The sequence below is a fragment of the Buteo buteo genome, chromosome 1 (assembly GCF_964188355.1).
Source record: "Buteo buteo chromosome 1, bButBut1.hap1.1, whole genome shotgun sequence".
Lineage (NCBI taxonomy): Eukaryota > Metazoa > Chordata > Aves > Accipitriformes > Accipitridae > Buteo > Buteo buteo.
In genome coordinates, this window is record NC_134171.1 from 26,218,679 (window position 1) to 26,245,035 (window position 26,357).

General features: G+C 35.5%; 1 protein-coding gene across 3 annotated transcripts in view; it reads right to left on the reverse strand.

Annotated features, from left to right (window-relative positions):
- Positions 1–26,357, reverse strand: part of PDS5A (PDS5 cohesin associated factor A) — an 85,591-nt gene that overhangs the window by 16,373 nt on the left and 42,861 nt on the right. For 2 of the 3 annotated variants that reach the window (XM_075024730.1, XM_075024745.1), the window contains exons 10-26: positions 25,476–25,570; positions 24,454–24,599; positions 18,164–18,315; positions 14,689–14,802; positions 13,956–14,037; positions 13,145–13,193; positions 12,885–13,024; positions 11,330–11,445; positions 10,375–10,480; positions 8,724–8,884; positions 5,869–5,992; positions 4,531–4,689; positions 4,217–4,285; positions 3,429–3,565; positions 2,588–2,711; positions 2,127–2,331; positions 1,519–1,633 (exon numbers count right to left, since the gene is read on the reverse strand). In XM_075024730.1, the coding sequence (XP_074880831.1) occupies positions 1,519–1,633; positions 2,127–2,331; positions 2,588–2,711; positions 3,429–3,565; positions 4,217–4,285; positions 4,531–4,689; positions 5,869–5,992; positions 8,724–8,884; positions 10,375–10,480; positions 11,330–11,445; positions 12,885–13,024; positions 13,145–13,193; positions 13,956–14,037; positions 14,689–14,802; positions 18,164–18,315; positions 24,454–24,599; positions 25,476–25,570 (2,094 nt within the window). The remainder of the gene's footprint in view (positions 1–1,518; positions 1,634–2,126; positions 2,332–2,587; positions 2,712–3,428; positions 3,566–4,216; positions 4,286–4,530; positions 4,690–5,868; positions 5,993–8,723; positions 8,885–10,374; positions 10,481–11,329; positions 11,446–12,884; positions 13,025–13,144; positions 13,194–13,955; positions 14,038–14,688; positions 14,803–18,163; positions 18,316–24,453; positions 24,600–25,475; positions 25,571–26,357) is intronic. The other variant, XM_075024739.1, reaches the window with a different exon arrangement.

A 26,357-nucleotide genomic window follows, 5' to 3' on the forward strand; every position in this document is an offset into this window, starting at 1 on the left:
AAATTATTATCAACCCTGAACAAGACCGTTTCAGAACAACAGTGTGATTTCATGTAGAAAAATATGCATCCAGAGGAACACAGTCACATAAAATAAGTTCATTCTCTGTATCCATTTTGGAATTTTTTGAATATGAATTTGGAAGAAAAAGACAAACCCAGACTCAAACATACCTCTGTAGGACAAGCTTAAAAAACTTCATAAGAATAAATATCACAGATTACGGTTACGGAACTTGCTAAGCATGTATTTACTTTACGTGACTGTATCTAGGCCATGTAAAACCAAGATGAACTAGAGACACAACCACACAAACACAAAGCTAGTCTGCTTTTCCAAGTTTGCAAGCATCTATGTTAACACTTTAAAGTGAACACTATGACTTTCAGAACTCTTGAAAGAAACACTGTGTTACATTATATGAGAAAAATGTTTTGCATTTATCTCAGGAGACTCTTCAGAGAAGCATTCTTGCCAAAATTCCTGTACAGAGTATTTCTTTGTTTGGAGCAGTCCTCTCTGGCTAGTTCAGCCAGCCTGTGACAAAAATGAGGGAGGAAATTTGACAACAAAGGAAAGCTATACAAGGGGTGTCCAAAAAAGCTCTGTGCCCTAGACAGCACTTCTGATGTATATTGTAGTACATGGTTATACATGCCTTTGTAATACCAACACAACATAGCTCACAGTTCCAACAAAAATAAATACAAGAAAAAAATCAAAACACTAAAACCAAAGCTGGCGGCAGAGGGGACTCTTTAACAATTTTCAAAAGCTGTTAAAAATTAACTATTTTTTAAAATTCATTACAAGACACAAAGGAATGCAAAAGTTATATTTAAGGTATGAAAGATCACTGGAGGCATACAAGAAGGTCTCAAACTGGAAACAGTACAGAACAAGCTTCTGTATGACAGGCTTGTGTTCAATAATCTGTGCTGAATTCATTAAGCACTAAGCCTGCACTGCAGATGTGCAGTGCAAATGCTAAATCAGCAGCAAACTTAGCATGAATTCTAGTAAGTTTGCGGGGGGGGGGGGGGGGGGGGGGGGGGAGTTTCCAGTGAAGCAAGACTCTGACCCAGCATCAGTGGCATTATGTTTTCAAGTCTTGGAGAAGCTCTACATTTTATAAGTTCCAAAATATTTGAACTGACATTACTTGGCTTCTCTTAAGTGTGTTGGGAAATTCTACAGATATTCCTAAGCACAAATACAAGAATCTAAAATCATTACTTCACTTTAAAAGAAGCCTAGACAACTCACTAATTTGGTATCCTATGAGCTCACTAATTTGGTATCCTATGGTGTGACCTACAGACTACCATTTGGGCTTTCAGAATATACTGCTAAGCAGTTGTTGGTGCCTTCTTCCCCTGGTTAAAGTGTTACACATTTCCAAGACTACTCTTTTGCAAAATACTGTTGCTAAAACAAAGAGTTTCTCTTCCTAATTGTTTTTTTTTTAAGCACAGAATAATTCTCAGCATAACAACGCTAAAACCGTTTGACACTTACTCTTTGACATCACGAAGCTGATCAACATCCTGAGGTTTTGTGAAATCTGGATCATGTGCCAGTAAATGAATCATATATGGTACCACATATTCAGGCAGCAAGGATAGCAATTTTTCTACAGTAACAAAAAAATCATAAATAATCTCTATTACACATATGTATCACAAGAAACATTTAAGTATTACTTTTTCAAATATGGAATGTAAAATTTCAACTTGCATTTTCTTCCTACAGATTTTACTTTTAATGAATCATTAAAAATAAATGAACAAGTTTTACTACTACAAAACTACTTGGTCTTACTTCAGGAAGGAGGTCATAAAGCCTAAAATATCAGAAAACAAAATTTTATTTTTTGAGCAAAACAACCACCGCAATAAGAGCACTGTATTTTACATGCATAATTCTCAGTAATGTACAGAGTAGTATTTTATGGTTTATGCTAAACTAAGTAAATTTAGATTTGAACGTGTCTAATATAAAGATGAGGAAACAAATTACTTGTCCAGTGTTTCTTTACAAAAGCTATTTCCTTAAGTTTTAATGATTACTCCTTCCAGTTCAGTATTTGACTATTGTATTCTTAACAATTTTACTGAATTACTAACCGTTAGCCATAGGGTTCTGCTTAATATATTCTCTTCGTATACTGATGTTTTTGAGCAAGCACTGTCTGGCATGTGCTCTTCTCTCTTTCACAGGGTCTTTGGCACACAAAGCAAAGATTGCCATATATTCCAAAGGGAGCAGTAATTTCACAAGTGCCTTATGCAGTTTCTGGGCAAATATCTGCCTCACTTGGTAGCACTCATCCTATAGCAACACAAAACATAAGAGTGCAACCATAAAAATCTTGGTCTTAAAAAAAAAAAAGCATTCGGGTGGAATTATGAGGAGACATTTTAAAAATATCAACTGTGTAGCACAATAAATATTTGAAATTTCAAGAACTCTTTTGAAAGCTGCAGTGAGGAACAGAAATTACACAGTGTAGCAAAAGCAGAAGCTCAGATGTAAGGACTGAGCTCAATTAATTAAGAGTCACTTCAACTCAAATCCAGTTACTTACATTAATGACAAGTGCACAGAGCTGGAACTGTTCTGGGGTAATTATTTCATGGTAACAGGGTTCCTGTGCAAGCTTCATTATTGCACTACCAGCAGCTAATCGCAGTCGAGACATATCCGATTTACTATACAAACATGAGAGAAAAAAACCAAAACACAACTCACCACAACTATCCTTAAATTACTTGCATGTCAATTTCTTCTTTTTACAAGATCAGTGAGCAATTAAGATTTTTCCTCTATCAGATCAGATCACAGTTCTATAGCTTCAGATCAAGCTAAATTAACCCAACCAAATTTGTGAAAATAAGGTGCTCTGCTTTCCCCACAAGAAACTTAATTTCAGTAAAATAGTGAAATGAGAAGAGTCAGGTTTCTTGTTTTCATATCACTGTCTAAATGAAAGCACCACTTTTGCCACAGATTTTCTCTTTCCTTCCTTCACCCTCAGAACGAAGATGAGGTGAAAAGTTACCTCACTGTTGGAATGAAGAAGCTCCACCCAAGATCACTCAACTCTTAAATGTGTTAAATCTCATCATTCAATTGTTTTCAGAGATACTCCTGCAGGTCTTTTACTCTTCAGAATATCTTTTACTACCAAGATATCTACAGGGTTCTGAGCTAGATTATTAGTAAATTACAAGAAAGAATGTATATCAAGCATATTTTTATACTGCCATTCCACTCCTAATATTAAAACTCCAATCAGATCTGTTTTCTATCATCCCATTAGCCAGCATTGAGCTCACCTTGAAATTCTAAAAAAGCTCCAAAAAAATTAATATTCTTTGAAATTCTACAACAAAATTGATGGAAGCCTGAAAGGAACAAAATCTGACCTGATTCGCTTCTGTTCTGTCAAGTCTCCTTCACTGACGAGCATAGCTGATAATAACCGGAGTGTGGAATTTGCGGATTTCGACTGGTTATTTTTCATACCCAACAGCCAGCGTACCAAAAGTTTAATTGCTTGCACCTATCAAAAACGAACAAATCAACAACGAACTTACTTCCTAAAGTTGATAAGGCACTAAAACCTACTGCTGTCAAATTAAAATTTCCATAGACTGCTATTTATTAGAGCTGATATTTTTAAAGGAACAGAATGAAGCAGTAAATATTTACAGAGTGAAGAAGTAAGTAGCAGTCTTTGCAACATCAGGACATTTCAACTACAGTTCAGTGTGTTCTCACAAGTGCATCTAAAGGATGCAGGATACTTGCTACACGACTAAAAATAAGAGCAACTAGATAAACATTTCTAGAAATGGCCATAACTAGATTCACAGTAAATAGCCTATAAAGATGAACGAATAAAATTCATCAGGGTCTCAATTTATTTCAAACCTGTTTACAGTCAGTAAAGTCAAATTACCTTTCTTGTAAAAACTAAAACTTTTGAATCTCTTAATTTTCTCAACATTCAGCATAATTAATATTGATAAGTGAAGACACCAAAATGCATAGTTTCTACCAGTTCTATAACTGGGTGTATAATCCACAAACTCTAGAACACTGCATATTCTAAGGAGACAAATATATTCTAATACTCTCTGTTGAACAACTTGGAAAAAAGTGAATTTTTAGTCTCAAATATACACATTATTACTGGCAGCAGATTATTCACCTTTGCTAGTACTTCTGGAGAAACTTCTTCATCTGGAGACCACAATTTTCCATTTTTCTCACCTGTTGACTACAGACATTCATTTAAGTTTAAGAACTGGTTCCACCCATACAGAAAATGCAGAAGTAAAAATGGGAAAAAGTCATGGACTAAACTTTCTTCATACAAAGACGTTTTATAATGCAATTATCACTGAACTAGCCATTTATAGAACGTTCTTTTATTGACTCATTGAACAAAAAAGCTTTATTCCCCACAGAGTTAATAACAGGCAAACAGAATAGTAAGAACTTACCAAAAAAAGAAAATCTTACCCTGTCATTCATTAGCAGATCTTTCACAATGAAATTTGCAACAACAGATTTCATTGGAGAAGCAAACTGGTCTGGAGCCAACATAGAAATATGACCCAATGAGACTAATGGAGTTATAAGTTGTTCTGGTACATCAGCATTCAAACTTCTACTTAGAGGCTGAGGAAGTAGTAAAAAAAGAAAAAAAAAAAAAATCAACTATAGATAAGTAAGCTAGCATGACTAAAAATCATTTATTTTACTGCTGGATTGCTTTCACAGCTTTTCCATAAGAATTAATAAAGTTAGCAAATCAAAATGGAGAAAGAATGTGATTTCTCAATTAACAGAGTAACCAAAAATCCCACATGAGATAAGGGCAAAACAAATTTTATATTCTCTTCCTGTTTTAATGGTGAAACACATTCAAACCTGGAGACATGGTAAGAACTCTGACTCAATTCTATTCAGGAGTTGTGAAAACCTGAATTGTAACTGCAAATGGCAGAAAATAATAGCAGTTAAGAAAACCTCGGAAACCACCAGGGACTTCTCTATTAGTGATCAGTATTTCCCTTCCAGGTAACAGTCACCAGGATAATTCTGTGCTGCTGTATCACCCAGCACCCTCATGTCATATTCTGGTATTAGGGAGAGAATGTGCACTCTCACAGAAGTCTAAGCAGAGATCAACTCTGTAGGCTTAATTCGAAGCTTCTCACACTTCTGAATTATGCATAGGTTCAGTGACAGGCAAGATTAAGAACCTAAAATATTTTACAAGTACAGATTAATAATGTTATTATTTAAGAGAATACAGTGAAAAGTAATAACCTCTCTGCTCTCTATAAGGTGACCTTTTGCTTTACAACTTGTCTAAGCAAGCAGTAAGTGAGCAGTAAGCTAATGTCTGAGCTTATAGTCATGTAGTTATTCTGCACTAACTTCCTCAGTGAAGAAGTGCTGTATGTACAAAGACCTTAAAGCATGGTAATTTAATACAGTTTGAAAGTAGGGGATGTTATCTCTCATTTAGCATCTGCTAAGCATGTTCTTATGGGCTTTAGTGTGGATCATTCCAGCATATTTAGCTTATTTTCCCCTAATTCTTCCCATGTAGACAATAAGGAATACCTTATCTATCAGACATCAGAGTATTACAAAATTGTGATTGTAAGACACAAAAATTAATAATTTGCTATTGTAAAATTAATGACTTATCTCGACTACCATGCACCTGTAGGCTTCCTGACTTCATATATTGTTATCTGTTAATAAACAGTATGAATTAATGTTAATTACTAGTATCAGTTAAGAACAACAGAAACAAATCTTAAAAAACAAAAAAGCAAGACATACCTCAAAGATCTGTGCAAGTTGCACTTCTTTATTTGAAAATATGGCATGTATACAGTGAACAGCTTGTTTTGCCTGATGAGGAGTGCCTCTTTTTGCTTTCTGATGCAAAATGGGAATTAGTGTTCTGTGAACATTAAACAAAATACTTCAAAATACAATTCGCAATCTACAAAAAATAAAGCTCTTCACCTAAAGCTCTTCACCTATACAAATCTATCCTCACTGTCTTATAAATCAAGCATTCCTTTGAAGTCTTTTCAGGAAAGATCATAATCATCAAGTGAAAAGCAGGATGGAATTGTATTTAGCAATACTTGTTGAACATCTGACTGTACACATTTACGCAGAAAAAAGCCCACAGGGGAATATCAAACATGAAAGAAAATAAGGCTGTTTAGGAAGCCAAATATAAGGAGCATGGGGGGGAACCTGACAGGTTCAGCTAGGGTAAACTCCTGGGCTTGTTATCCAAGCTTGGAAGTGACAGGGCTAGAGAAAATTCATGAAAGGAAGGAATAACCATTAGACACATGTGTTTATAGGCCTTTACTGCTTTAACTTTGGTCTTTAATGGCAATGTATACTCAGGTGAACAACTGCTTTATTATGAGCTTTTGCATTTGAATCCCCTGAAATCTATCTCCTGATCAGAGGCCACTGAAGGAAAGAGCAGGGCAGATGCCACTCCAGAGACCAGGTCGAGGTTGGTCAGACTGTTTGGTTCCACTCCTGAGAGAGTGCTAGAAGGCAGGCCTGTCCCCTGAGAGGTCATTGTCTGAGAAACTAACTCATGAGGTTTACCATGCAACTCACCCAGCAACTGACACAAGAAAACAAAATTGCCTAGAAAGCATCTGACACAGAAACATCTAAAAAAACCTCTTTGCTTTCTTGAAAGGCTCAATAACTATGCAGTACTCAGTACACAGATTATTTAGCACCCAGCCTTCACTGACACATTGTACATAATCAAAATTAGCAACAAGAGGTGGAAGAAGAGCTTGCAGGGTTGAAGGAATGAAGTCTCAAACGTTTTCTTTAAAAACCACACAAAACCCCAAACCAAAGACCCCTAGAAAAATCTTAACCGTATCCTAAAGTAGGAGAATGTCTCTTCTCTTCTCAAACCTGCTAAGATTCCACAAACTGGATTAAATGAGAACCAAAATAGCAAAGAATTCAGTAGAACCTACAGTTAAAATAAGCTGCAGTGCCTAACCTACAGTTTTCATAGTCTAAGTACATGCATGTTAAACAGCCTTTGCCAAGCATCAGTGCATCAGTTGCAAACCATACCACATCACACCCCAATTGACATATATCTGCAAAAGGTGAAACCTGACATATTTACATGCCCCTTTAATTGTTTACATCTACAGGTTTACACATGGCCCACAGGCTCTCTTTGAGCATGATCAATGCTTCCATCAGACTCTAGAGTCATATGGCAGTCCTTGTCCACGAACTGGTGCACAAACCTATTCATTTTCCATACAAGGAAGAACTTGGGCTACTGCTGGTGAACGCTACTTCAAAGGACAGCAGGCAGCCTGCTCACACAAGTGGTTTTAAAAAAAAAAAAAAAAACAAACAACCAAACAAAAAAACCAAACAAAAATCAGGTCACTTGAAACAAACTATCTTGCTGATTATATCAAATCTTTAATTTATGATAAAGATTTCTGAATATATGAGATCTGGAACATCTACTTATACAGTCCTCAGACTTCTTTTTCTTTGTGTCAGTGTAAACAGTGACCTTGTTTTGGCTTTCAGAACGTTAACCTGACTTGCTTGCAAACCATGCCAAGGGCTAAGACCTCCATTTTGACAGTTATATTTTTGAGACTGTCCAGACTATACTTCAGCAATACCTGGCTAAGGCATGAAGCCAAAAGTAATGGCAGCAATACCAGCTCCTTTGACAGAAGACGATATACCCCAGGAATGCAGACTCTTGACTAAACTCTTGTAGAGAGCTGTAGACAATTGGGACTATACTGACAATGGGGATTGCTGGGCTTTTCCTTCTTTTCACCCCTACAAATGTCTTAAAAGGCACCTCATATGTGAACTTGTGACATTTTTCTTTTGCCCAAAATTGATTCAAATCCATAAGAATCGCTGGGGTTACGTCTTCAATTCACTGAGAACTTAAGGTGTACATTGGTATGCATTTTAGCATGGTAATATCTGAGATGCTATTTCAATATATGAGAACTTGAAACCCGTGCTTTATAATCTGGATTAGTTACTAACAGGCTAATTTTAAGGTTTTAGATGTTACCCACAAGCTTTTAAATAGCCTGTGAATACCTAGTAGATTATGCAGCTTTAATCAGCAGTTAAAGCATGAATTGCATAATGATGACTTATAGACAGCCAATTATTCTGTTAGAAATTCATGCCCGCTTTTGGATCTTGTTTCCCAACTTGTTTCATAACAAACAGAGCTGTTAACCATCAGAGATTATATTTTCGTTCCTTACAAAGATAGAAAACTTGCATGAAGGACAGATATGAGTAGAAACGATGCCAAGGAATTACATCTTCACCATATTTTTGCTGTTGCTTATTTTGTAACCTGGGAAACATGCTACGCACAGTTTTTAATGTGTCTATTATAAGAAGATTTTTAAGAAGTACCTAACATCTTCAATAAATACACAAAAATTGTAAGAACATAGAATTTAAAAATGAAGAGACAGAAAGGTAGTGAAGAAATACAAAATGATGGAAGAGAAGCTGTTCATATTTGCAAGACTATGAAGTAATTTTAGGGGCAACATATTGAATAAACTATCAAGAGGCAGAATTCCAGGTATGAAAAGCAGCATGTAAAGAAATACACTCACGATCTTATCTGTGGCAAGTCTGTTTCTATTTTGTGACCCGTGTTTCTGAAAATCTGTATGGCTGCCTCAGCTACCTTATCATCTTCCATCCTGAGGCACTGCAGCAGAGACTCATAGGTCTCTGCAGAGTGGAACGAGGTAGGATGTGTAAAGGACAGAACCTGTAGATACACATTAAAACAAAGGTGTATTTATTCATGGTAAACAAATCATCAGAAAAACAAAATTATGGCTGTTATGAGCATTACCATCAACATAAATTGTTATTACATGCTCATATGAGATTATTACATTCAATAACTGCATTTTGGAGAAAGTTATATAGGCATTTTCAAATAAATTAATCTACGCTTTGTTCTTCAGGTCCTCCCCTCCTCCAAATATTTTGTAAGATACTACATTAGTTGAATATGTAAACATATTTATTAAAATGAACACTTTTTCAAGCATATTCATTTATACTCCAATATACTTAAGAACACTTTTCTTCCAAATTAACTGAACTGATATCTTAATTTCTCCAGAATCTACAGTCCCTGGGCACAAAAGAAAACAAGAAGGTTAAGATAACTGCAAACAAAACGTAGATTACTGTCCTTCTAATCTAAAGCTAATGAAATACAACACATTCTGTTAAATAGGAGAAATGTCAAATAAGTAACGAAGCATGCAGAGATTCAAGGCAGGACAACAAAGAACAAAAGGTTATCCCAAAGGAAAACTATGTTAAGTATAGTAAAGTCCAGGTAACATAAGGTAGGCAGAACAATGAGAAGTTGCAAGTATTTTGTGTTTTCTTTGGATTTATCTTATCTTGGTTTCTTTGATTAGAGTTGCCTATTTGCATGAGTGTCAATGTATGAAATAATACTCTCAGAGATATCCACCTCACAGCAACAAAATCTTCAACCTTGGCCGATTTCTTTTCTGAGCTACATTAGCAAACAGACATTACTTCCTTGCATACTTCTGTATAACTGTTTCCACCATGGTTGCCATTATAAGATTTGGTGTGACATGCTTCCATAAACTCCACCTCGCTCATTCACACTTCTGAAAAGTCTCACTTTAATTATATAACCTTCCCCTCCACGCCCTCCTATATTTTATACTGCCCTTTGTAACATATTGAAAATAAAGTCTTATTAGTGAACTGCCAAATCCATCACAGACGTTTTCCAGATATTTCAAATCCTTCTTTCTCCCCCAGCCATTTCTCATCACCACTGAGAACACAAGTTCCCCTGTCCCCCCCCTTTTTTTTCTCTACAGAACCTGGCTCTTGAGTTTATTGCTTGCTTTCCTTCCAGCATCATACAGGCCCCAAAGAACATGCCTCTCCTAATTTCCCCATTTCTCTTCCTCTCACTTTACCTCTGCACCTTCTTCTATATGACTTCCCTAAGCAGAAACCAATTTCTGCTTTAACATGCGTATTTCAACTCTTGGCACCCTTTTCAAAACATACTTCTTCAAAAAAACCATCTCTTTCATTATTCTTTTCTCAAGTGAGTATTAATAACCAAACACTTCATACATTAAAAAAGTAATATCTGAATAATAACTATTAAAACCATGCTAACATTAATTCGTTAGTCATATCACTTTTGTTACTTCCATTACAAACTACAGCTGCATTAACGTAGATTACCTTGAGAAGTTCAAGTCCTGCACGAATAGCAGTATCAGGACTTACACCCTCCTCTTCATCATCAGCTGTCCCCTCTATGGATTTATTCATTAGTTTTACTAGTGCACTGAAGTAAGAGATACAAAAAGAAAAAAAGCAAATGTATGTGACAATGTACAATGTTAAAGGCTGGAAATATCAGCAAGATTACTTGGTTTTGACAATAAATAAAGGGAAGGCAATAGTCCATTGGCAGGGGGAGGTGTTGTGGTGTTTGGGTTTTTGTCTTTATTTTCTGGGGTTTTGTTTGGGGGGGTTGGGGTTTTTTTGGTGCTTTTTTGTTTGGTTTTGTTTGGTTTTTTTTTTACATCAAACCATTCCATTATTGCTTCTCCTTCTAACTTAGCCTTCTGCAAAATTAATTCTTTAGGAAAAAAACCCAAACCACCACCCCCACCACCACACCACCCCCACCCCCGTTGGCAGCATTCAACACATAGTTGCATGAGTTTCAGAATGTAATTAGGTTGCCAGACAAGTCTCAAAAGAAATCCAAACATTCTCTTACAGGATCCCACAAAAGCTAATTAATTCAACTGCTATACAGAAGACGGTGTTGCAGTTAACTATGTGAAAATTATGCTCATCATTTTCACCTTAAGTCCCACAAATAGCAGTTTCACCAGGAACAACTACTATATTTTTAAAATCATTTGCAGGCAGCACTGCAAAGAAGTATTAAAAAAAAAAAAATTTGCATTCTCTAGGCTGCTGGAAATGAAGACATCTACATAAAGTGTTTTGTGTGGTTTTTTTTTTTTTTTTTGTTTTTTTTTAAAAAGCATATTTACTGCCAGGATAGACTAATCTAAATTCCAAGAAAATCCTCTTCCCTCCCCCCCCCCCACCCCGGTGTGTGTGTCATTTAAATCATCTTTATCATCATTCATGAGTTAGCATGATCTTTCAAACTTACCTAATGGCTTCTGAGTCAATATGTACAGGGGCAATTCTTTCCAAAAGAAATTTGACCATTTCCAGAAAAGGATTTGTTGGCTGCTTAGGATTTGCAAGTTTCCGGGCTATCTCTCTCTATAAGAATGTTAGATACAAACAAGAATTATACTTGTTTTACTTACTTCTTAAGCATGCTGAATAAGCTAAATATAGCCACTTCTTTTAACCACAGAGATTGTCTATATAATCAGTGAAACATATTTTAAGGGGGGCTGTTGTTATCTCCAAATCTATCTTTATCGCATTATACTGAAAGCAGACATACTTTACTAAACTATTTAAATGTAAGATGAATTTAGGCTTCTAGTGAGAGTTCTTCAGGGTTTCTTAAGGAATTGCAGGCCAGATCCAAAACAGAATCAAGGGAGAGCCAAGTGCAATGTAGACAGCATTTAAGTATCTAAGTTGACAAGAGTAATTAATAAATCTGTAGGTAACCCCGTGTGAGATTTCATAAGCAACAATGAAAAAATTGCACTAAAAGCTACACTACTGCAGATGTGCAGAAGCACTACACTACCTTGGCTACAACAGATGTTCAGACCCTATGTACTTGCCTATGATGTTTTAGATCCAAAAATCTGTTTTCCCCTCTGAATGCCCCAAATGTCAAGAACATTAAATTCAGCTGCAAACCTAGCAGAAGGGGGATAAGATGATATTTTTTGAACAGAATTTCTCAAAGAAATAACTTCTTGACCTTCCTTCTAAAGGGTTGGATGCTGCAGACCCTATGAACTAGGAAATTGTTCTATCTGTTACGCTAAATTATCTTCAGGAAGAGGGAAGAAAAATTCCTCTTGAAATTGCATCACTGCATTCCCAAAGTGCAAAATTTACTAGTTTAGAAGGAGACATACTCTCTACACCAAGTGGTTAGGACATAGTTCTGAAGGTCATTCTGTTCCCTTCCCTGCACAGTTTCAGAGCCACTAGACAAAACCCAAGAAGTCTATGTTTGGTTACTGATGTTCTCTATTGTGATGTCCATCAGTGAAATTGATTACTTTATTTTGGGGCCATAAAGGAAAAAAAAAAAAAATCCCTGTTGGCACAATCTGTAAATCTCTGGAAAAGCCGGGGGGGTGGGGAGAAAGAGAGACTGATCTCAACATCCTAGGAAGAAAAATAAATTAATAATATGCAGATGGTATAATACTTGGCTTGCTGATACTCAGAAGAAATTTCATCAGTGTCAGAAGACAGTTTAGGAACCTTACCATAAAAGAGACGCTTGAAATAAAATATTAAAAAAATTTAAATTAGTCTTTTAGACTTTATGCTTGATGTTCACAATCCCAAGGAGGAACAAAGCTAATGTTTTCTTAGGAAGCAAGATGATGATAATAAATTATATTTTCCATAATCTCTACAGGTTAAGCAAAAATGGTATTTTATGAAAATCGTAAATATATAAAAATCATGTTAAGGTATCAAAAGAGACTATTAACTCTGAATAACTGTTTCAAGCACAAATATTTAAGGTATAGATGTTTGCTTTCCCATTTCCTTACCACACAGACATCTGCCTGTTTACAAGAACATGTCGGGCTAATTAACAGTTCAAGCTGGGACCGAAGTTTCTCATCGTCACCCAGAACCTGATTGAATTTCTTCACAAAATCTTGTGCTTTTCCAGGATCTGGAAGGTTTTCTGTATGATTAAACACAATTTAACATAAGATAAATTTGCTGCTTCAGTATACCAAGATTCACAGAAATACAATTTTCAGAAAATCTGTAATAACAGTTTATAGAACTTACTAACACTTACTTGCTATGGTCATCAGCTTTCCAAACATGGCAGCACTGTTTGCTTCTGACTGAGGACAAGAGCAAAAACAAACAGACAAACAAATCACCAATATCTCCTTTATAAAATATACCTTTAAGCTGATTTGTTAGTTCTTCTGCAGCACTACAATCTACTCTGGAATCTTACGTTTTTGTTTTAAGAGTAAACACTAGAATAGTATAACAGTATCATTAGCAGCTACTACACACAGAAAAAGGGGAAAAATCTTCTTGCAATGTCAAGGAACTACAAAAAATCACTAATTCACATAACAGATCAAAACACATTGTTGGAAAAAGACCTCAAAGAAAACCTCAAACAAACAATTCCCCCAAGCCCACTTCCACACCAAAACCGCAAAGCAATGCCCTTCTATTTAAAGTTTCTGCTAATTTGAAGATATGCTTATAAGTAAAGTTCCAGTATAAATACTTTAAAACTTTTTTTTCAAACAAACAAATCATTGCTTTATGTTACAACATATTCCATTCTCAAAATATGAAAACAAAAAAGTCTGTCAAAAGCAAACAGAAAACTTGGAATTATTTTTTTTTAAACTTTTTCCAAAGTTATTGACCAGTAATATAAAATAATGGTGAACATAAGGAGGCCATATACCTTTAAGCATTACTGAAAGCAACTTTACTTAATAAGAATAGAACATTGTCTACATATGGAAATCAACAGAATAATAAAGTCACACTGAACAAATAATATAGTATTAAAAAAACCGCAGTAAATTAGTCTAACAGGTCCATTGGATTTAGTATTAGTATTTTCAAAACCGTACAGTGGGCTGCTTATGCAAGTCTAGTAATTCTCGTACGTGACTCCTTAGCATGTTCTGGCACTTCCACATCTCATTCAGTGCTCTGCAAAAGTGAAAAACGAGAACAGAAGCTTACCGATTCGTTCATGACAAGAACATGCTGGATCTATTAGTAAACAAGATTGTTTATTTATTTATCTTACAAGTGTGACATCTGCTAGGTACAATCAAAACCTACCAAGTATTAAAAATAACTGTTCCAAGCAAGGTGGAACTGATTTTCTCTTTTTACAGAACATCACCTCTCTTATTATTCTACTTGGAACAATTTCACATATACAGGACAGCCGCAGTATGTCTTACAACCGCCCAAATTATCTTGAAAATAACATTTTCAACATAAAAACCAGGCTACTATCAACCAGAATTCAGTTATAGATATCTTCATCATGGACCTTAATATAGAGCAAATCTAGAAGTCATTACTTGCACTTTTTTAACTCTGCGTTGTTCTCATTGGATGAAAATGAATAGACAAAACCACTCTTCTCAAATATCAATCAAGGTATCTTTTTGCCCAATGGACATGTAGTGTTTGTATATAAAAGGGAAATGTTTTGAAATACTACTTGCAAATAACGCTAAGCATCAATTACTTATATTTTTGTTTAAGTCCTGATGATACAAGTAAGATGATATAGATGTTGGAAAAGCCTGAGAAAGCAAGTATTTGCTGAATACAAACTATACTCACTTGACGGCGTTTGGATCCAAGCTAGCATACAAATAGTACAAGCACTTCATTCGCTCTTCTGTTTCCAAATTGTGTGGAACAAGATACTGAGCAAAGATTTTCTCTACCAGTAATCTGCAGGAAAAGAAGAGATAACAACTACATTTCCGAAACTGGTAATACCTTTCAGACAAGCTGAAAGAACAAGAAATATGAGAAGTCATTGAAACTAGATTTTTCGACAGAGAAGAAAAAAAAGTGGTGGTCTTTTTCTCATCTGTAAAGATCTCTTTCACTGTTCATAGAAAGATAAGGAAGAACTGCTTCTTGAGAGCTTTTCCATGTTCTTTCTTTTTCACCTCTAAGAGGGAGTAAATTCTTTATTTGTCACCATCCAAATCCTCCTTTTTCTTTAGGCTCCGAGAATCTCCCTTTGTTCATTCTCATACATAAGGGAATACAGCCAGTAAAAAGCCCAAATAAAGGAGAAAGAATACAAGATATAACTTGAGGGGGAGGAAAAGTAAAAATCTGAAGTATCCTCAAGGGAAAGGTTAAGATAAAACTGTAGTATTTGAGAAAAAAGCAAAATATTTGAAACTACTTATTCTAATACAGAAGCTAAAAATCAGCATTAAAAAGGTGGAGACAAAGTAACACCAAAACAACAGAAGGCACAAAATGAAAACTAAGTGAGAGCAAACTTAACTAGCAAAACCATTCTCCAATTATCTCTTTTTTAAAAAAACAATAATACATATTTAAAGTTTTACATAAAATACAAAACTTGAACTACAAAATATGACTGTACAGTTCATCTAATTATAGCCTCCCCCCGCCCCCCAAGTAAAAGAACATTCAGGCATTAATTTAATCCATAGCAATGAGAGCAGTGCACAATATTCAGCTATACAATTTGATATTTACGGACAAATATTTTGTGTGTTTGAATTTACAAACTTTTTCGCTATGATTCCTAGTAAGTACTCTCAGAGTGCCTTGCAGAAAGACCATAGAAGGCAGCACAGGTCAAACACACCTTATTTCTGCTCAAAGAAAATTCCAAGAGGCAAGGCAAAGGAATAAAAGGATGATCATGAATATGGATACAACTATCTCAAAGCACCCCATTAGTATTAAAGAAAACTTGGCTTTTCCCCTTTAAACGTACATTTTACTACTGATGACTCCAAGAACTAAATTGTTCAGGGAACAGGATCTTCAGATCTCAGGGGGCTCCATCTCTGTTTAACACACTAGGAGATTGGAGGCATCACAGTTATCTTACTGATTTATGAACATTGCTCTAGCCTGTGTCTCTGCAGATACATGTTCTAGAAAAGCTGTCAATACAAATGGTGAGACTGTATTCATGCCTTCCCTCGTCCACGTTGGTTAGGGTAAAGATTTACAAATAGGGAATACCTCTGGCACACACTTTTCTCCTGTGAGGAAAGTCACTGGCTAGCATATCAGGAGTGGGTAACAGGGCAGCATTTAAGATGTGGTTATTTTACTCCATTCCCTATGCATTTGTTGTAAAACAAAGAAGCTCAGAGCACACAGGTGATAAGCAGTTCTTATGGTTAGAAGTTCTCTGTCTTGAGTAGACAGGCACAGCAATAGTCAAGTAACATCAAAAACATTATCAAGTGACAGAGTTAAGGACATGTGGAGAAAATTTGTTCTACTCCTCTTCATGCCTGAATACTGTGTGATACTGTCCTGTTATCTTTTGAAAGAGCTAGTGTTGTCCCATGCACACAATGGAAAATACTGCAAGGCTCAGAAAGCTGTTCCCTGTTACTTTTTATCCTCGTCCTTCATTATGGGAGGAAAATAGGCCAGAGCTGGCCAATTTTGACCTATGCTTGTGTGTTTAAAGGATTGGATGGACTTGGTCTTAAAAGATCATAGCATTTCTACAGCTCTTCAGGTGCTGAAAGTACTAACTTTATAATTCTGACATGGTAACATTGAAATGCATTTATTCCTCCACTCTGAGATGGGGAAACCAACCCAACTGTGTGACTGAGGAAGAACTTCACTGTCAGCCTTAAAAACTAGTAGAATTTGAATTAAAATTCAGGGTACCCAACTGAACTAGAGGAACACTGAAAATCAAGCCACCAATCTTTCAGTGTGGATACCCAGAAAACAAAGAGCAAAGAATCCATACCTACTCATGAAAAGACCAGTTTCAATGGCGTAATCGGACTTTCAGAAGAAATCATGTCAGAGAAAGAAACTCAGCTTTGATGACACATTCTTTCCTTAAAATTCCTTGCCTCGTTTCCCTGACAGTGTTCTGCATTTCCTGTGAGCAGGAATATTGGAAACATCTGCCCTATTCACTATGGAACTTTGATTAATTCTGTGCTCGCTATCAAATCTGTGTACTGTACTGACAGTGAGACATGAACAAGCTAGAAAAAACAAAATGAACCTCTCAATGCAAATTAAATCATATTTGGTGCATATACATATGCAGAATTAGCTTTGTATAAACTATGTGAAAATTTCCTAATTTTTTACTGTTGGATACTTCTACCTCAGCAGACTTTCAGAGTAATTTCTGTGGGTGCAATCTCACAACCATATCTATCTTCTTTAAAAAAAAAAAAAAAAAAAAAAAAGGCGACTAATCAAATATGTAAATCTGGCCCACTTATGATCAGCCAGATGAACAAAATGAGAGCGTTCACCACTGCAGTGGTAAGAATTCACTATCATAACTGGCAACTGAATGAGCCTATTAGCCCATTCAGACTAGTAACTTAGATTACAAAACAATACTAGGTAGCAGACTCTATAAGCAAGATGCTAAGAAACACTATAAAGAAATTTCCAAGTCTGCTGAAATTCTATCTTTGTGTGATCTCATAGTTTGGCTCTCCTTGTGAAAGACAAAGAATTAATAGTGAGAGTTGAAAACTTACTTCCAAAACTTTGGCCAAAATACTTTTCTCTAAGCTAAAATGGTATTTCAAAAATTAAAGGGACTGAGTGATAAAACAGGGAAGACTAGAGAACAGTGGAGGCACCCCTGATATTTCTTCAGCTTTTGATCTACCTAAAGGGTCCATTTCTACATAGCATACCAAAAGGAGATGTCTGTGCATATCCTGTGGTGCATACATGCACGATGTTCACAGATCATGGATTTTAACATGCTAGCCTCTGGAAAGTATTACGGCAAACAAGAACTGGATATAGTAAATGCAAGTTTTGACAATTTTTTTTATATGCAGTAGTTATTTAATGACCATTTACTATCACTGCAGATCCAGTTCCATCAGAAAATAGAATGAATACATGAACAGATTATGCAAGCATCCTGAATTTCTTAGTACATGTCTTCATGATTATTAAATATATCATACTTACAACTACAACTACAGAATGTGATATAACAGCTTTCTTGGGATAAGCACGTATTTTCAGAGTATCTCTTATCACTATACAATTAATATTAGAAAGGCTTAGGTTGACTCACTTGTCATCAATGCTATTTTGATAATATATGTGCAAAAGTTTATCCTTTATCCAGCTCACTTTCTCTGCAGCATCTTTTCCAGCCTCGGCATGAAGACAATACTTCTTGTATAGCTGGGCAAGACCCATCATAGCTTCTTTTCTTACTCGCCACTTGAGGGGGAAGAAATGAAAAGGAGATGGGGAAGTGGTTTTGGTAAATAAATATCAAACATATACAAAATACAGTGAAGATGTAGAAGCGTGAAAGACAAAATGGCCACATTCTGATCTCCTATACTTAGACACTTCAAAAGCTGAAAAAAGCTGTTTAAAGCCTCTAAATGAGAATTTCTGAAGCCTACATAAGGGGTTTCCTCTCTGTGCCATGCAGATTAAATATTGTCTGTACAGAGGAATCCAGTACTCTGCTGTGCTGAGCGAAGAATATCTGGGAACTAGTCAGTATAAAAAAAGTTAAGTACAGCTTAACATGTATGCTTGAATAAGCACCTTCTTGATCCAGAATTTGGAAGACTTACCTATTCAGAGACAGGCACCAATCAGAGGTGGCAGCTTTGTTTCTCCCCATAGCCTTACACTGCCTTACAGCACACTTCTCTAGAAATGGGAGATCTGGAGCTTAGGCCTAGCTAAACCTGCTAGGGCTTGAACTCTTAGGCCACTTTCCAGGACAGTGGGAGAGGCCCTTTGTGCTGAAGCCTTGAAGTAATCGCTGTAAGACTCCAGGGACCCAGGAAAAAGCCAGACTACAACATCCACAGATGGAGTTCCTGGGTTCTCATTCTTGCTTTTTGGTGGTCACTACTTTATCCCCTCATGTAAACAGGAAATGTCCCATCATTAAACACTTTAACAGACAAGATCCATAAGCTCTCCTACACTGACTTGTGGAAGGAATCATACCTGAACAGACTGAGGATTAATTTAGAGAGAACAGTGTCTCCTCCTGAATGACTTACACAGAAAGCCTTAGAAGAAACTTGTTTTCCCTCACCATTTAAAAGAAATGCATGAAATTCAAACTGAAAAAGAAATCTTCTTCCAGAACACAGCAGATATCAATTTTGGCCTTGAGCTCCAAGGACTAATAATGCTCAAATCATTTCACCCTATCAAGCATAAATGTAGGTACTACTATTCACACTGTGCATAACTTCTTCAATGTTATTAAACTGAGGGATTGTTTTAATAACAGTGAGATATTGCACATTTAATTTCTTAATAGTTTTACTGAATGACTTCCTCTTCTTGAAGGGCAAAGAAAAGAAAAATCTTGAAGATAATATGGCTTATGTCAGCACAACAGCCTTAGACGCCACTAGCTGTTGGAGTAAGTTATATCAAGAAGGTGGAAAAAATAAAATTGTATTTTGTTACATGTCTTAAATATTAAAACCACAGGTAACAGGTCAATATAGTAATGACTTTGACAATATATAGTATAACACTTTGTTTTCACAAAAGAGAAAAAATTTAGATATATAGATGTTACTGTTTTAATTTCTCTGCAGGAATTTGTTCACATCCATGGTGATCTAAAGCACATTTTAAAGAAAATAAAGGTCTGAAACAGAAACATTTTCAAAAAAAGTATTAATATTTTTCTGTGTTCAGACATACCCCTCCAATGGAAGTGATAGCTTCATCAGATCTCCTGTATGAGACAGGAAGGATGGCACAACTATTGTCAGAAGACAATGGAGAAGGATTAAAAAAGATGATTCTAGAAAATTGAAACCTAAAATGAAAGCAGAGTACTTAACAAGGGGTTATAAGGAAAAGAGGTTTGGATTGTCAATAGATTTCTGATGACTGAAGTTGCTGTAGAGTACAAGTCAGAGCATGCAGAAAAGCAGTTTCAGGCAGAAGATGGGAGACACTAGACAGAATCCTTTAGAGAATGCTTTGAGAAGCAAGTCACTTAACAGGAGATACCGGTAGGAAAAAAAAAAAAAAAAAAAAAAAAGAGTAAGGTGCTACTGAGAATTAAAGCTCAAACAGTATACAGTAAGGTAAAACATGAAGGCAAATGAAAATACAGGGGAATGTAATAATCCGTTTCAAAGGGAGCAGATCAATAAACACAGCTAACAGAAGTACCGCCCTGATTTAATTAACAAAAGAATTTTGACAGTCTTAGCTTCCTTGGTTAACCAGCATAATTAAACTCCTTCACTGAAGACTGTTGGGCTAGTGAAAAAAACCCTGTTATTGAAAGTTCAAGACAATCCTTTCCCTGTTGGAGTAGCTAACCTATTCCTTCCATAGAGTTAAGAATATTAACATCTTAAAACCTTTCTCCTTCATCTGAAAAAAGTTTTTAGTACACACAGAGAAGGAGAAGTTAAAGCTAACACATGCAGAAAAATGCATAAACAGAAATAGAAAATGGGAGTCTGTTCCTATGGCTCCTCATTCTATAGCTTTTGACTTCAAGCTGATGATGTGAAAGTCTATTCGCACCAAGGGACTAAGTTTCTAGACCGCAAAGGCTGTTGGGAGAAATGGGAACCGAAGTCAGCTGTCAAAACTCTCCTCTAACTTTTCAGGTTCTTAAGGTTACTCCAGTATAAAGGAAAAGTATCTGAACCATTTTTAGAAGCCTGAGATTTTTTATTTTATTTTTTTTTTTAAAAAGTCTCCTGAAACTAATTATTCTGAAAAGTGAAGACACTGGAAAGACCCCAGAGACAGTGCTGCAATGGAAAATTCCTCAGAGCAATTCTTACCAAAGACTGGATTCCAGTTTTTGGGAAGCATCTGCTCCCAGAGTTATTTTTCCAACTGGACCAATAAAAATGGATTTGAAAACTATAGGTGGTGTTGGTGTTTGTTTGGGGTGGGATTTTGCCCATAGAGATCAAGTTAGCTAAGGACGTTTTTTAAAAAACACAGTACTGTCTTTTAGCCAAAAATTTTTACCCTAAAGAAGTCATTAGGCTATCTTTACTAACACTGGGACAATTAGAATACAGCCAGGTGAAAAAAGAGATCACATAAATGGTGTAACAGCATGACTGAAATTTAAATTTTTCACATTGCTTTATAAGGAAAAAAAAAGGCAGAATTGAAATAACAGATTAGTGTGTTTAAACAATCAGCACTTTACTTCAGCCTGTTGGACAACTCTTCTTTTTATAGTAATATCTATGCTGATTTGATAGATGATTGCAGGCCTAAAAAGAATTAGATGAAGTCAAGTTGATGAATGATCACTTAGGGGTTTGCAGTACATTTGTCCGACAGAAACCTGGCTACAAGGGGTAAATGCAGTCAGCAGAAAGTAATCAAGTTCTTTAAAGCAAAAGAATAATTAAAATAGGTATAATGCACTATGTCTGGAACTGAAAAAATCCTACATAGAAAATAAAAAGACAGGTACATGGACATATCAATGCTCCTCTCCCAGACCAGAGAAAAATCCTAAAAAAAAAAAAAAAAAAAATTTAAAAATGCTGAAAATTTAAAATTCCTTGATACTCACTTTATAACACTAATTATATTTACAAAGACATGCTATATTGTTAAGGTCTACTTCAAATGCTAAGCATTTGTTGTAGTCATTTCTAGTCAATCCTCCATTTTCATTTCTCTTCAGGACGTATTTTCATTAAAGCTCTCTCCAGAGATTTTTGTAAGAGAAACACCATCTAAAGGTAAGGTTAGTCTTCACTGATGAGTGCCTGAAAAGGCACCTAACCCTGAAATGCAATTTATCATCAAACCTATGACTGGTGTGAAATCACGGAGTCAAACATACTAGGAACATTAAGAAATACCACACCGGGTTTAAGGCTATATGAACTGAAAATCCTTAGCTCTGTAGAAAGTAGTATTACAGCTGTACAACTGACTGCCTCTTACTGGTGGCAACATACTAAAGGAGAACAGAGATGCTATGTAGAAGACACAGTAGCAATCATCCAATACTGACTAGTTGGAAGTCCCAGTGGGAAGTGGTGGTTACACTAAAAGTTTTCAGATCTCATAAATGACTTTTTGGACATGTTTGTTTAATGGCTGAAAAAGAAGGAAGGTGGTCTTAATCACTCCTTAGAAATGAGCAAGGTCAAGCTGCAGGTACAACTAACTGAAGAGCTGCTTTATAATAGAGAACATACTCAAAATCAGTATTTCTCTTTGTGCAAGGATGACATCCTTTTCTCAGAATCCATTACACTAACATTCTCATTTAAAAAGGGGAACATAAAAAAAGAGAAATTAATTAAAAAGAATTAAAGTAACTTTTTAGAATGACAGAGGTTATAGAAAGGATGTCCTCTATCAAAAGGGAACAACAACAACAAAAAAAAATCAACATGGCTACACAGCACAGTGAACTCTGCTATTAAACCATCACCCTCCAAAGAACATGGAGCCACATCTGAAAGACTGTAAACAGGAAAGAGTATGAGGTCTGGCAAGTTGAAGGTAAATCCTTGATGAAACATGGCAAAAATTTCAGAACCAAATTATTGAAATCATACTAATTAAACATCTTCACCAAAAGCCTCCAGAAGCAGGAAGCATTCCAGATCCTTTTGTAGGGCTGAAAGACAAACAAGATTTCTTCCAGAAGAGAGATCTGAAGAGGTTTCTTTAAGTGTCATTAGAAGACATTTTAAAACAAATTAATAAAACGAGCAGTAACAAAATCATTAAGAACAAGTGGTATCCCATCCATGACTTCTACAGGAATTTAGACGTGATACACCAAATACTAACTATTCTGTTATGGCAATCTGTCAACGAACAGATTGAACACAACAAACGTGAAAGAAATCAAAAGGGTCCCAAAAGGAACAGAGTGCCACTCACCCTCCAATTTTGAATGGACAAACATTTTGAAACACAACAGTAACAACAACAAAGAGTAGAGACTGCTGAAAAAAGAAGTTATGGGAATGAGTCATTACACTTCACACAATGGGAAGTTTTGTCCAAGAAAAAATAAATTTTAGCAGACCCACAAGTATATCAGTAAAATGCATCAGGATCCCCCAAAACTTCTAACAAAGTCTCACACCAGAGGATCTTCAAATAAAAATCCTGTTGTGAATTAATTATTAACTAAAACATAGGGGACAACAGGTGGAAATAAATGACTGGTTTTCACAATGAAGGGAACAAAGGCCACTTATTGATGGGGTCAGAAATCTATGACACTTCACATACGAAAAATTATTAGAAAATCAACTGAACAGTGTGTATAAAATTCACTGAGGTAATCAGATCTAACATTATAATGAAGAACTGCAGAAAAATGTCAAGCAACTGAATTGTTACAATACGAAATGAAAGAAATTCAGATTAAGGCCAGATTTTCCCACCTGTATTAACTCTGCATGTATAGTATTAGGCAATGTGTCATCTAAAATTATTCAGGAAAGATACTGAAGTCAACATGGATGTTTTCCAAAATTGTCAGCTCAGTGCTCAGAAATAGCATAAAAGACAGAATGTTAAAGAACAAGAAAAAAAAATTATCACAAAATATGTACACAAGACGGTGCACACCTTGAATGCTATGGCTGAGTATGGTCACCTTGGTTCCAATAGGATGTAAAACAACCAGAGAAGAATGATAAGAAGTATGCAATAATCAATTTGTGTGGAAGTTAATCAGGTGATTCTTTAGCTTGGAAAGCAAAGGCGTGGAGAATATATGGTATACATATTTATTAATCATAAAGGGGTCAAAGAATATTTATTATTTTACATAATGCAAGAACTACGAGATACCCAGTGAAATTATCAGAGAAGTTTAAAACAAACAAGCGAAGTTACTTTTTCCACACATGCATTAAACTTGAATTTACTGATGCAGATGCCATGGATGCTTATAAAGTACAAATAAGTTCAAGGAAGAACTTGATAAATTAATGGAATAAAGTTCCATTGAAAGCTATGATGAACACGATCAAGCAGATTTAAGAAATCCTTAAATTACAAATTGCTGAAGCCGAAACTGACCACTATGGGAATTATACTGGGCTATAGGGACCTTTGGCCTAAGCATATGTGGCAGTTCTTATGTTCTTACAATATGATTGTGTTCCTCACGAGTCAATAACCTTTTTTTGCTTGACAACACTTGATTGGTGCCTCCATCATACAGAATCTACATTAAGACGTTTTGGTAAGAAAATTATTTCCACCCCCCACCAGCATTCTAGTTGATAGTAAACTCTAAGATTCTCTGTTTCTGTGGCTTTTTTTTTTTTAATGTTACTTTTACCAAATTATATTAGAAGCAGATATTCCTGAAAATAAAGTATTAACACTTACCCGTTTGTCGAGTGTTCTTTCCCTTACAAAGCCAAGCAGCTGGTCATTGACTAAAGAAAGATCTCTCTTGCCCGCAGTAATAATTGTAACGATAACATCATGTCGAATGGCTTCTTCTGGGTCATGTGATCTAACCTTCAAATATTCTGTTATGATCAGAAACAATGAAAAGCTTGGCTTTTATATGTAGGTATGACATATTCTGATTATTAATAATGTTAAAACAATTAAATGTCAGTCACATATCACAACCATATAATCTATTAAACATGTAACTCCCTATAGGAAACATCTGTTCCAGCATTTTCTATGTTAAATATAAAACAATTATATAACTGTAAACATCAGAAGAATATAAAAGTGAATAGCTTTTACAATAACCTCATTTGCAACAAGCAATGAAGTGAAATAAAGCTGATTAGAATATATTGAAAATAAAGGGGGGTGGGGGAGCGAGAAGAAATAAAAAGAGCAGAGACTCTCATTCTCAAAGAGCTAAGGGGGTAAATAATAAATGAAAAATACTGACAATTGCTGTAGGTTAGCTTGCATCAAAGAAGAACAGTATTTTCAGTTAGGCCTGAAATTCTGCTCATAGTTAAAATGATGCTGAAGTAAACTTCATAGTTTAGATCAGCGCAATGGTGTTTTCTAAACTCAGTGAAACAGACTATTGGGGAACACACTGTGTTTTTGAAAATAAATCAAGATGTTGCCCCAATATTTGCTTTGACTTGCCAAAAGTTTCATTAGAATCTGAAATTACTTTAAAACTCATTCAGCAATGGGTAGCTTCTTAAAGACTCACTCTGACAAAGTCCACACAATGTCACACACTCTCCTCTTTTCAATAACTAGCACTTGTCTTCAGCAGAAAGCAATTACTCAGTAGTGAGCTCTTACATCCAGCATGAAGCACTGGACTTGATACATTTTAGAACTATACTGCTATGTACAGAAATAATTACATTCTTCCTTGCTCATTTCTTAAATTATTCTAAACCCCTGTATGAGCATCTCACCAGTGAGGTCTTTTGCTAAGTCTGGATGGTTCATTAAACAATGACTGGCGAATTTCACACTCTCTAATCTCACAGGGACATGGATATCATTGAACCTAGAGGGATAGAAGATGATGAATGTTAATTTTTAATTAGCCTTGCAAATCAAGATTATTCTCTGTGTAGTAACATGTGTTGATAGTATGTTCCATTAACTATTAGAATACTTTTATATGGCAAAATAATACAATAGAAATGTTTTGAATGTATATCCATAATGTACCCCTCATACAAATTTTTATGTTATTTCTCACGAAATTAAGTCAGGACTAAAATTAAAGCATGAATATGCTATATGCAGATGAATTGTTGACCCAATGAATCCTGACCATTGACTTTTGAACACAACTCTCCATGCACTGTCAATTGTGTGTTTGTGATTTCACATACGAAATTAGAAAAATATAAATTGCCATATAACATGTACCATTTGAAAACATTCACTTTTTAAAAAATGATAAATTTCTATATTTACTTAAAAGGAAATATCTCTTCACTCAAAAACATAATTACCAAATAAAACAGATATAGTTGCAGATGTAGCTAAACAGTATGAAATTTCAGACAATGCTGGCATATCTATTCTGTAATTTCTGCTATGCATGTAACATGCTATCTATCTAACCCATATTCCCATAGCTGACAGCAATACAGCAGCAGTCCTTCAGGCTTCTTCATTCTAAAATATAACTGTATGCAATTCTCTGCTTCGAAGATTTAACAAAGGAACTCGTTCAAATATAAACAAACAGTTACATCCTCGAAAAATGCAATGAAAAATGCAATACTATCAGAAAATTCAGAAAAAAAGAAGAATAGAAATTCAGAATTCTATCCCCGTTT